The sequence below is a fragment of the Salvelinus fontinalis genome, chromosome 33 (assembly GCF_029448725.1).
Source record: "Salvelinus fontinalis isolate EN_2023a chromosome 33, ASM2944872v1, whole genome shotgun sequence".
Lineage (NCBI taxonomy): Eukaryota > Metazoa > Chordata > Actinopteri > Salmoniformes > Salmonidae > Salvelinus > Salvelinus fontinalis.
This window is the reverse complement of record NC_074697.1, coordinates 43,029,014-43,042,254: the sequence shown is the minus strand read 5'-3', so window position 1 is coordinate 43,042,254 and position 13,241 is coordinate 43,029,014. Positions and strand designations below refer to the sequence as shown.

Genomic DNA, 13,241 nt, shown 5'->3' with positions numbered 1-13,241 from the left:
CCCTCTGCATGCAACAATGTGACAGTCCCATCGACGGTCCATCAGCCACAGGGCGGGGGAACACACTTTTTTTTTTTTTCGCCAGTGGAATTACCCATCATCCTCATTCTCACATCAGGGAATGGTGTGATATTGCAGTGTGAATGTCATTATGTGTGATTTTCGGATATGACAGACAAGACACAAGAACTGTTAATGGGGACATTAATCTTAAGTGTTTGTTATTCGATCTATTCAAATAGGCACCAACTGCAAGACAATATACAGTAGCCTTATTAAGTGTATGCCAATGAACATTGAAGAAAGACACCAACACAACACTGTTATCAGGCCCATGGTAAACACTCTAATGCTTTTAGGGCAACACATCAACCATACAGTTGACCCCCCCGACTTCTGTTTCCTGACATGTTATTTGTTCAATGTACCGTTAGAGCAGACACCACACAGTTGAAACGATGATACACTTCATTTATTTCCCAGTGAAATTGGCGAACAAAGACAGGTAGCACTGTGCTTCACTCTCCGGCTGACAGAAGACATTTGGGATTTTTGGAGCTGTTGCAAGGCATCTGGAGGCTCATTGAAAGAGAAATGTAAACGTGTCAAATCCATTGTTAGATAACCCTGTCCCACCCAGATCACATACCTAATATAGATGATGAGGTGGAGAAAGAAACCGTTTGATGGCAAACATCCTTAGTTTCACTTTGCATCACATCTATGCGACTGAACTTACTGTGGTCTTTCTTACTGTCGTCACAATGTACTCGTGGTCAATCTTGATATGACTATTTTTGTCTGTATCAAACACATTTCAATCGCAGTTTACCATTTGAGGTACATAATATGAGGTGTCATCCCCAAAACGGATAAAACATTTCACATGAGAATTCTAAAATCTCTCCCACATTCTATTCTACATAAACTGAATCATCCCCCACTTCCACATAGCCTTGTGTTTTCTCCTGTCCGCCCATTGCGGATCAGGATGGCTGTTCATTTCTTAACACTGAGTATGGTCATCTGAAGACACTCCTCTTTGAGGGCCACCAGCTCTGTCTTGTAGGTGCTGGCCTTGACCTCGCTGTACAGGCCCAGCTGCTTTTTGGTGGACAGTGGTGTCTCCAAGGTGACAGATCCAGCTGTCAGTGCGTCAGCTGGCGAGGGCGACTTCCGCTTGAAGACCCCCAGCAGGGTGGTGAGCGCATGACCAACGTCATGGCGTGCGCCCTCGTTAACAAAACAATAGAGGATGGGGTCAGCCACACAGTTCAGGCTGGTGAGCGCCAGCGCCACGTGGTAGGCTGCAAACAGGTCCTCCTCTGCGCCACAGTCGCAGGGCTTCTGGAGGAAGAGGATGCTGCGACACAGGAGGAGCACGTGGTATGGCCCGAAGCACAGCAATACGATCAGGATTAGGCTCAGCGCCAGGCGCTTGATCTTGGCCTTCTCGTGGCACTCCGTGGACACATTGCCGCGCACCGCTCGCAGAATGCCCCGGTAAGCACCCAGCATGAGCAGCCAGGGAACCAGGAAACCCAGAAAGGTCCGGTAAAGGTTCATGCCCGCAACCCAGTCTTGCATGGGGTACTTCTCGAAGCAGAAGGTGTGGTTGAAACGGTCCTGGAAGAGCTCATCGTGGAAGAGGGGTGCAGAGTTGGCCACTATCTCGATGGTCCACACCACGGAACTGACCAGCACGGCGGTTTTGACCCGCCGGACTTTGGCGAATTTGAGCGGGTAGGCCACGGCCAGGTATCTGTCGATGGAGATGCAGCAGAGGAAGGCGATGCTGACGTAGATGTTGGTGTAGAAGATGAAGCCGAAGAGCTTGCAGGAATTCTGGCCGTGAATCCAGTCGTCGTGCTGGAGGAAGTAGTCGATCCATAGGGGCAGGGTGCCGATGTAGAGGAGGTCAGCCACGGAGAGGTTGATCAAGTAGATGCCCAGCTCGTTTTTCTGCTTCACCTGCAAGTAAGCCGCCCACAGAGCCATGCAGTTGGTGGGCAGGCCCAGGACGATGACAATGATGTACAGCGTAGGCTGGAAGTACTGGTCGATCTTTGAGTCCACATTGCAGAAGGAAATGTTGCACATTGTCCTCATATTCTGTAGGTGCATTGTTCTTTTGACACTAAGCATTTGCAGGGTCAGGACAATCCGACATGTTGTTGTTAATGAGAAGGAAAGAGGGAAAACGACATTCCGTACAGTGACGTTTCCTTCTTGTTGTTGAGTAATTCCTTATATCCAGGCCTGAAAGCAGACGTTTTCTCCAGGCGGGCTTCACATGTCAAACAGCCGTCTCCCATTTCCCAGTTGGGTCCCACACCTTTTCAGAGGAAGAAGACAAGAAGAGAAAAAAAAGGAGAAGTGGTGAAATACAACCCCTCTTATTGACAAAGAGTCAGGCCTCCACAAGGACCTCATAAATCTTGGAGAGACTATTGTCCTGGGTCTGTCGTTAGCTGTGGAGAATGGGGTGGGGAGGTTGATGGGGTGGAGTGGGAGGACCGGGCCACTCTGTGCTGGATGAGAGCTCTTCAAAGGCCAAACACACACACTTCCTCCAAGAGAGTCACTGACGATCCATGCCACGCACACAGCAGCAGCAGGCAATCTGTTAACTCAGGCCTCAGGCTCTGCCCACCTGAAACAGAAGAAAGGAGAGCGTGTGAGATAGTGTGTCTTGCCAATTCCAATTCGTTTCAGTTTTCCAACCCAGTCAGTTTTTCACATACAGTTCATGTTTATGCACTTGGAGTGAATTGTCAGATCCATTAAATTCTCAAGTTACCCTATATCAGCTTTCTGCTGCCTATTGTTTCTGGTATGTAGTCTAACGTTGAACTTCCAATACTCCTCACCTCTCTGCTTGTTTCAAGCCATTATTATTTATTCTTAGATCATTCCGGTCTTTCTCAGTTTCTTATATTTTTAAGATATCTTCATAGTGTATGCTTTGCACAAGAATATAATGACATACTTGATACGAAAGTGTTTACTTTTCTATTGAAAACACAGCAATCACCACAGCCACATTACAAGGTCCTCCTTGAACAGAAATACAAACGGACACAAGGGACAGCCCTGTCTTATCCACCTGTCATGATTGGTTCAATTAGTCACAATTCTGATGGAAACTACACCAATCACTAGTAGCATAATATTCAGTAGTGAACAGTAGTTACAGTATGGCCCTGAAAGATACCATGCTAGTCTATGTAGTGAAAGGAAGGATGGACCACTCCTATGGTGACCTTGTCAAATACAGTTCAATGGGAATACTCCTATTGATATACAGCAGAATAACTGGGTCACAAAACACGTAGTCAGCAAGCCATAATAAGTTACGGTTAAGTACCCACAATAGGACAGATAAAATGACACAGTCATGGTGACGAGCGACCAATAATGTAAATCATTCTGGTCAGTTTGCAAGTACGTCCGTGTGTGCTGTATGGTCTATGGATACATTTATCCCTGGGAATACCCCCTAATGACTAGGGTACGGAAAAGTAAAAGACAGGGCATGTTAATCATTCAACGTAATTCTAGTGTATCCAGGGCACAACATAGTGTAATTCCATTGTGTGTTGTATCAAGGTGTCATTTTCCTATCACCATTCAATTACAGGCCCATTTCTTTGGTTTTCTTGAGGATTTTACACAGCATGCTTATAGCTATTACACCCTAACTGTCATACTTGCATTGTAAAATGATGTCAAGGATTTTCTATCTGTTTATTGATTTATCTACCACAGGGAGGAGCAGTGGAGAGGTGCTGAGTAGCATATATAGGCTAGGGTAATGCTGTAAGGAAAGATAATGCAAGTAGACTTCAATTCATCCTCAGAAATGTCTAATGACACTTGCATACATCAGCGCCAGCACTAATATTATGATGGCCGGATTTTACATTCTATGCTGTTAGGGTTATTTTCGTTTTCACAGATTTAAAGCTTATGTGGATCTGGTTTCTTTCCAGGAAAAAATGAACACTGAAGAATGTGGTTTGTGCCTACTGTCAATTTCAGATGCTTATCTCAGAGTGTTTGCATGCGAGGGAGGAATCTTAACACTGCAATGTCAACTACAATATAATGTAGTTGTGATCTATACCTGACCCTGAGACAAACTGGACTTAACATGCTTGATATTTGGTTGACTTTGAAGTTAATCATACACAGGTCTTTCTATTAATGCTCACCCTGGTGATTTTTAATTTTTACATTATTTGCCTGGGTATATTCATTTTCTGTACTTAGACTGTGTTGACAACTCTTCCTTCATGGCTCAGTGACCACACTGATGTTATCATCATACCTGCGCTATTCTTTTGAAGGTTGTAGGCGTACTGACAACATTCACCAGGTTCAACGTCTTCCAACAGTTTGCTTTGGCTTACAAGCCTCAGCCTGTATAATATAACTCATCAGAAGGGTGTTTTGTCCTGTGTCCTCCTACCTGGTCAGTCGAGCCCAGAGGCCTGCTTGGCTGGCTGACCCTTGGAATTGTCTAAACCTGTGCCATATTGGACGTTACGCTAGCCAGTGGTTTGTGAGGGCTTGACATTGTTGGCCACACAGCCTATAGATTCCAGTGGGAGCAGCAGGGGGAACTAGGGGAGCCTGTGCTAACCTGGAACACATTGTGCAACAAAGCGTGGCGTTTGATCAGCTGCCAGCCAGGATTATCGAAGCCTCGCCACACAAAGCTCGCCACGTTGGCTGTCGCGCCCAGCACTCCGGCACAATGCATTCGCTCTTCACTCCCATAAATGTGCTTAGCCCACACTTTTTGCTCACTCCTACAAATGTAATTTCCGTTCAACTGATTTTGGTCTGTAGGTCTTTTGTTTACTTTTGTTTCAGAGATTTCCATTGTCAAGGGGGTATATACGTTGGATGTCTTTCACTGGGTATATTCAGCTATAGTTTGCGTGAGAGTGTGCTCTTATACCATAATACAGTGGGTAACTGAAACGAATTGAAACGTTGATGAATGATGGATCCCAACTTAACTCAGTCTAATTTCACAAAGTCACTGTGAGCCCTACCACGATCTTGGCCCCACCTTTGTGTAGAAGTTATCATGATGTGCTAACTCACACAAGAGTGCTGTTGGCCTGGGCCATTATACCCTGGTAATTGGGGCACATGTAGGTCACCCTCTATAATGAATTAATAATAGGCCACACTTTTCCATAGAACCAGCATAACAGGTCTCAAAGCGTGATTAAGTACAAGTTCTCTAACAAGGAGCTCTAACATTACAGGAAATTCCCAGTGAGCATTTCTGGATGTCTAGTGGTTTAACCATGAGCAAAGGCTGATGGACCTAACGTAGTGAGAAAGCTCTCACTCAGACACAAGACGACGGTGTGTTCAGGAGAATCGGAAACTAGCTGGCGGTTAGCCAAACACTCACGTTGACGATGAAACACCGGAGTAGAAGTACTACGGCTAACAATTCAATGTGTAACACAACAACACAAGTAAATCCAGGACAAAGGAGTCTAGACATTGTAAAGGCTGTCATTGTTGTTCTCCCCCTTAGACGAGGAGGAGCATGGATAGGACCAAGATGCGGATTGAGGGAAATAAGCCATCTTTTAATGAAAAACAGCAAACAAGACACTACAAACTACAAAACAACAAACGTGACTAACCTTCAACTGTCCTGTGAGGACACAGGAACAAACACCCACAAAACACCAGTGAAACCCTGGCTGCCTTTGTATGACTCTCAATTAGAGACAAACAATACACACCTGTCTCTAATTGAGAATCATACCAGGCCGAACACAAAACCCCACATAGAAATACAAACATAGACAAACCCACCCAACTCACGCCCTGACCAACTAAAATGAATACAAAACAAAGGAAAACAGGTCAGGAACGTGACAGAACCCCCCCCTTAAGGTGCGAACTCCGGGCGCACCAGCACAAAGTCTAGGGGAGGGTCTGGGTGGGCGTCTGTCCACGGTGGCGGCTCTGGCGGTGGACGAGGTCCCCACCCCACCATAATCAATCCCCGCTTCTTTATCCCCCTCCCAATGACCACCCTCCCACTAACCCCACCTAAATGAAGGGGCAGCACCGGGATAAGGGGCAGCACCGGGATAAGGGGCAGCACCGGGATAAGGGGCAGCACCGGGACAAGGGGCAGCACCGGGACAAGGGGCAGCACCGGGACAAGGGGCAGCACCGGGACAAGGGGCAGCACCGGGACAAGGGGCAGCACCGGGATAAGGGGCGGCAGGTCCTGGCTGAGGGACTCCGGCAGGTCCTGGCTGAGGGACTCCGGCAGGTCCGGGCTGAGTGGCAGCTCCGGACTGTAGGGCAGCTCCGGACTGTAGGGCAGCTCCGGACTGTAGGGCAGCTCCGGACTGTAGGGCAGCTCCGGACTGTAGGGCAGCTCCTGACTGTAGGGCAGCTCCTGACTGTAGGGCAGCTCCTGACTGGCGGGCAGCTCCTGACTGGCGGGCGTCTCTGGCCGCTCCTGACTGGCGGGCGTCTCTGGCAGCTCCTGACTGGCGGGCGTCTCTGGCAGCTCCTGACTGGCGGGCGTCTCTGGCAGCTCCTGACTGGCGGGCGTCTCTGGCAGCTCCTGACTGGCGGGCGTCTCTGGCAGCTCCTGACTGGCGGGCGTCTCTGGCAGCTCCTGACTGGCGGGCGTCTCTGGCAGCTCCTGACTGGCGGGCGTCTCTGGCAGCTCCTGACTGGCGGACGGCTCTAGCGGCTCCTGACTGACGGACGGCTCTACTGGCTCGGGACAGACGGGCGGCTCTAATGGCGCTGGGCAGACAGATGGCTCAGACGGCGCTGGGCAGACAGATGGCTCAGACGGCGCTGGGCAGACAGATGGCTCAGACGGCGCTGGGCAGACAGATGGCTCAGACGGCGCTGGGCAGACAGATGGCTCAGACGGCGCTGGGCAGACAGATGGCTCAGACGGCGCTGGGCAGACAGATGGCTCAGACGGCGCTGGGCAGACAGATGGCTCAGACGGCGCTGGGCAGACAGATGGCTCAGACGGCGCTGGGCAGACAGATGGCTCAGACGGCGCTGGGCAGACAGATGGCTCAGACGGCGCTGGGCAGACAGATGGCTCAGACGGCGCTGGGCAGACAGATGGCTCAGACGGCGCTGGGCAGACAGATGGCTCAGACGGCGCTGGGCAGACGGGCCGTTCAGGCACCGCTGGGCAGACGGGCCGTTCAGGCACCGCTGGGCAGACGGCAGACTCTGGCCGGCTGAGACGCACTATAGGCCTGGTGCGTGGTACCGGAACTGGAGGTACCGGGCTGAGGGCACGCACCTCAGGGCGAGTGCGGGGAACAGGAACAGGGCACACTGGACTCTCGTGGCGCACTCTAGGCCTGGTGCGTGGTACCGGAACTGGAGGTACCGGGCTGAGGGCACGCACCTCAGGGCGAGTGCGGGGAGAAGGAACAGTGCGTCCAGGGCTCTGGAGACGCACAGGAGGCTTGGTGCGTGGTGCCGGAACTGGAGGCACCGGGCTGGAGACACGCACCATAGGGAGAGTACGTGGAAGAGGAACAGGGCTCTGGAGATGCACTGGAAGCCTGGTGCGTGGTGTAGGCACTGGTGGTACTGAGCTGGGGTGGGAAGGTGGCGCCGGATATACCGGACCGTGAAGGAGGACACGTGCTCTTGAGCACCGAGCCTCCCCAACCTTACCAGGTTGAATGGACCCCGTAGCCCTGCCAGTGCGGCGAGGTGGAATAGCCCGCACTGGGCTATGCAGGCGAACCGGGGACACCACCTGTAAGGCTGGTGCCATGTACGCCGGCCCGAGGAGACGTACTGGAGGCCAGATACGTTGGGCCGGCTTCATGGCATCCGGCTCGATGCCCAACCTAGCCCTCCCAGTGCGGCAAGGTGGAATAGCCCGCACTGGGCTAAGCACGCGTACTGGGGACACCGTGCGCTTTACCGCATAACACGGTGTCTGACCAGTACGACGCCCTCTTACTCCACGGCAAGCCCGGGGAGTTGGCTCAGGTATCCTACCCGGCTTCGCCACACTCCCCTTTAGCCCCCCCCCCAAGAAATTTTTGGGTGAGCCTCTCGGGCTTCCAGCCTCTCATACGTGCTGCCTCCTCATACCAGCGCTCCTGGGCTGTGGCTGCCTCCTTCTCCTCCCGAGAGCGGCGATTCTCTCCCACCTTAGCCCAGGGTCCTTCTCCATTGAAAATTTGCTCCCAACTCCATTCCTCTTCTCTCCATTGCTTTAGTTCTTGTTCTCTCTCCTCAATCCGCTTGGTCCTGTTGTGGTGGGTGTTTCTGTAAAGGCTGTCATTGTTGTTCTCCCCCTTAGACGAGGAGGAGCATGGATAGGACCAAGATGCGGATTGAGGGAAATAAGCCATCTTTTAATGAAAAACAGCAAACAAGACACTACAAACTACAAAACAACAAACGTGACTAACCTTCAACTGTCCTGTGAGGACACAGGAACAAACACCCACAAAACACCAGTGAAACCCTGGCTGCCTTTGTATGACTCTCAATTAGAGACAAACAATACACACCTGTCTCTAATTGAGAATCATACCAGGCCGAACACAAAACCCCACATAGAAATACAAACATAGACAAACCCACCCAACTCACGCCCTGACCAACTAAAATGAATACAAAACAAAGGAAAACAGGTCAGGAACGTGACAGACATGGTCTTCTTAATCTTAACCCATTAGACTCTATACTGTACCATCATGAACTAGTGATTCTGATATATACATAGCCACAGGAAAAACACTAGGATACGATCTATTGAGATTATTTGGTCAGCTTTGTTGAACTAATCCTAATGCCAATGAAAACAGAGCTTGCACAGTATTGAAATTACTAAACACATAGGCCTTGGTTTGTTTCTTTATTAAATTTAGGTTAGTGGACCATTAGCTTCAGGTTAGTCAGGAGTCACACAGCTGAAGCACCAGCGGCCTCCATACCTCTATGTGTGATTTCTTTGAAACGTATCAGATAACTGTGATCTATTGTTCACAGTTATATCTATTTGACCAACCTTCATACGTTTCATAATGGCGACTTGCGCTCTTTAGATTCAACGACAGTCGCTGCTTTACCGCACATGAAAGAGTGCATTTGTTCAACTGAATTAGCAGTGTACCCTGGCCAATGTTCAAACGGCACGTAATACTTAAAACTGACAGACACGGTTAAGTCTGAAAACCATTTACCATAATATAATATTTTGATCTATTTTCAGCTCGGGAGAAATTGTCGGTGTTGCTTGGATTGGGGCAGGAAAAACAAGGATGTGCGTTTCATTCAGACAGTTCTATCTAACCTGGCGATGGCTGTCCAAGCCGCACAGCAACCAGTCAAAACTATTCAAACTATTCATTTTCTGATAGAAATGTAACCCTTTTGGTGAACCCTATGATGAAGGGACAATTGAGAAGCTAGGGCCACAATAGACAGTTCATAATCGATTTACATTCATTTAGCCTATGACATTTTCATTGGGAAACTTTGAGATTGTAATAAACTTCTAAAGTATAATTTCTTTGACACAAGTGACATAGTAAATACACTCCAGGTAATATATGCTTCAAAGCACAGATCTAAGATCAGTTTTTCCTACTCCTCACTCCAGATCAGTGCGGATAAGCAATCTATACATACTGACCCAACATTACTTAATATTACCAATGGTAAGGATGGTTGTTCACTCCCTGTAACATAACCAGTTGGACAAGTGACATAAACAGTTGGACAAGTGACATAACCAGTTGGACAAGTGACATAACCAGTTGGACAAGTGACATAACCAGTTGGACAAGTGACATAACCAGTTGGACAAGTGACATAACCAGTTGGACAGTGTCGCAGGCATTCACAAGTCTGTGTTTTGGACAGGTCGTCCCAGTAGACGGCCCAGTTGGTCCCAGTTTAATAATGAGCGTAAACACATAGACTTCCTGATGGCCTCGGCGAGGACCCCTCTCTGTCAACTCTCTGAGGTCGGGTGGGAAAGACCCTGAATTATCAAATCAGCTGCACAACAATGAACACAGTAGGGGTGGTGAGCACGAACCTGGCAGTGTTTCAATCAACTACCAGCAATGCCCGGGAGAGAGAGAGGCACTTCTGTTTCCCCCTCACTTAACGAGAGTGAGAGAGAGAGAGACTGAGAGAGAGAGAAACAGGATGATGGGTCTAAAATTGAGCTGCATGATTATTCATTCATTAGGGCAGATCAGTGAGAGGATACTACGAGAGGGTTTGGCAGGTCTCCTAAACAGACAACAAACAGAGGGGTCAGCTAAGGGTTATTTGTGTTCGACTGAATGCATAGAGCACAGGGAAAGGTCAAAGGGATCATGTCGTCTGCAACTCCCTGACTCTGGTCTCTGAAGAACTTGGACTTTTACTTTGTATTCTAATTGGAATGCATTCATTAGCAGTTCCACAAGTGTGAATAACAAATGGGCTCATCAGATAGTTATGATTGTGAGATGATAATTATTCAAATAATCAATCAAAGCACAAAAATTATCAATGTTAAAAACAATGTAATCTTTTTTTAAATAAATGTACATTATTCTGGTATGTTTAATTTCATCCCCAAATACATACTTGATTACCCACTGGTTGGGCAGGGGGTCTAGAGGACCTACAAGGTTACCACAAAAAAATTATATTGAAAAAGTGTTTTGAGGACTAAATTGCCTATCTACTCCCTTTCCTGAAAACCCCCCCCAATAATTAATTGACAGGTCTGAAACCCTATCAACCCTGTGACTCACATATATCCTGCTCCTCCCCTGACAATCCCACCCACAGTGATAGATGTGGACACTGTCTGTGACGTATTTAGAATTCAAGGCACACTTAACTTGTCTCAGCAGCATACACATTTGATGAGAAATGGCTTAATTGGTCGATATTACTTACCAAGCTAAGCAGAGCTGTTCCATCGGGATACAAATATCAAAAACCAAATCAAATCAAACATTTCCTGTGCATACTGGCACAGCTACTGGGCATGCAGTTTTCTGCAAAGGTGCAACCTTTGGTAGGCTGATGGAATGGCAACCCACACAGAATCAGAGGCTGCGATACAGAAAAGCAGACATGCTGGTTCATACAGGCAACGTGAAAGGATCCAATGAATTTGCTTGTGGCGCATGCAGCTAAAATGATATGTGACAACATCCTGAGTGCATCGGACATTGAACAACGATACAAATGTAACAACAGCACAAGACAATAGATAAACAATGTTATTTTTTACGGTGCCTTTTCAATTTTAAAACACCAGACGTTTTAACCTAATTTCAATGTTTACAACGCTGGTTGAAATGAGATGCAAACAGTGCTGGATGATGCTTTTTTTCAAATCCAATGTATTTTCCACGTTGATTCCACGTCACAATACGTCGACAAATTACGTTCAAACAACGTTAATTCAACCAGTGTGTGCCGTGTGGGTAGGAAATGACATGACATAACTCAAGCTAGCAGCTGCCGCTGACATAATAACTGGTGAAGTGGAAAAATAATATCTAACCAACATCATACAAACGCTGCCACTCATACGTCTAGCTATGAATCACAAAACGTTTTCATCAAAAGAAATGAAAGTCGTAAGACAATAATCGTCTTTAGAGGGATTTACTTGCCTCACTGATTCTAAACCCACAGGATGCAGCTGTACACTAGGGCTACACATGGCCATCTGAAGTCCAGCTGCCATTGGACATAGTTATTGTGACATCACAACATACAGTATACAGTACAAGATGAAACCCTGATGAGGGAAGCATAGCTGTCAAACTGTTGGTATCTATTACATGTATTGCATAGGAGCCATAAGAGTGCGTGGGTGTTATTTTCTTAATGTACTGTACCATAACACAGCAATGCTATCTACAGAATGTGGATAAGAGTTGAGATCTTCTTCATTGTTCAACACATTCGAGCTCATATGTTGTTGTGCTCTCCGGGGAATCTTGCTCATCCAGCTGGTGGAGAGGCCACACTGTGTTGAGTCTCTGGTGTCACACAATGTCCTGTACCGAACTCAACTGAACCAGAGCTAGCTGACTGCCGAGGGCATCTGTTTTCAAAAGTCTCTGTCACCACTGTTTGGAGTATGTTTGCCAGAGGCCAAACTCAGATGTGAAGATACAGGCACTTTGTGTGGCCGCACTGGCCTGGTGATGGCTTTGAAGTGATCTAATGTTCGCCTTTTTGCAACGGTCAACACAACATCTGTTCAAATGAAGAACTGCACGTAGTTTGGTTTGTCACAAGGAAGCAGAGCAGGGCACAACTCTACAAGACCCACAATGAATAGATATTCACATTCAAATGATTCATATAATGACAAATTCGACGTGGCCTTTATCAGGGCTGTGTAAGGTGACGAGGTAACAGGAAGTATATTATATAACGTGCCACGTTCAGATTCTCAAAAAAAATCCATTAACTTCTCTAGGATAGGGGGCAGCATTTTCACTTTGGATGAATAGCGTGCCCAGAGTGAACTGCCTCCTACTCTGTCCCAGATGCTAATATATGCATATTATTATTACTATTGGATATAAAACACTCTGAAGTTTCTAAAACTGTTTGAATGATGTCTGTGAGTATAACAAAACTCATATGGCAGGCAAAAACCTGAGAAAAAATCCAAACAGGAAGTGAGAATTCTGAGGCTGGTCGATTTTCAACTCATTGCCTATTCAAATCCTAGTAAGATATGAATCTGTTTGCATTTCCTATGCCTTCCACTAGATGTCAACAGTCTGTAGAACGTTGAATGTGATGTGATGTGGGGGGGCCGGATGAGAGGTGTTTCAGTCAGTGGTCTGGCAGAATGCCAGTTCCTGGTCACGCACATTCCAAATGATATCGTCTTGCGTTCAATTACTTCTGTAGACACAAAGGAATTCTCCGGTTGGAACGTTATTGAATATTTATGATAACAACATCCTGAAGATTGATTCTCTACTTAGTTTGACCAGTTTATTCGACCTGTAATATAACTTTTAGAAGTTTTCGTCCGACGTTCGCTTGGATCTGCGCGAACGTTTGGACATGTGTACTAAACGTGCTAGCAAAAGTAGCTACTTGGACATAAATAATGGACATTATCAACAAAACAACAATTTATTGTGGAACTAGGATTCCTGGGAGTGCATTCTGATGAAGGTCATCAAAGGTAAGGG

At 47.3% G+C, this 13,241-nt stretch overlaps 1 protein-coding gene across 2 annotated transcripts in view; it reads right to left on the bottom strand.

The window, feature by feature from the left end:
- Positions 1-454: 454 nt before the first annotated feature.
- The window catches only part of LOC129832335 (G-protein coupled receptor 4-like), a 29,094-nt gene continuing 16,307 nt past the window's right edge, over positions 455-13,241 (bottom strand). For both annotated transcript variants that reach the window (XM_055896332.1, XM_055896333.1), the window contains exon 2: positions 455-2,653. In XM_055896332.1, the coding sequence (XP_055752307.1) occupies positions 1,000-2,145 (1,146 nt within the window). In that variant the 5' untranslated portion in view covers positions 2,146-2,653 and the 3' untranslated portion in view covers positions 455-999. The remainder of the gene's footprint in view (positions 2,654-13,241) is intronic.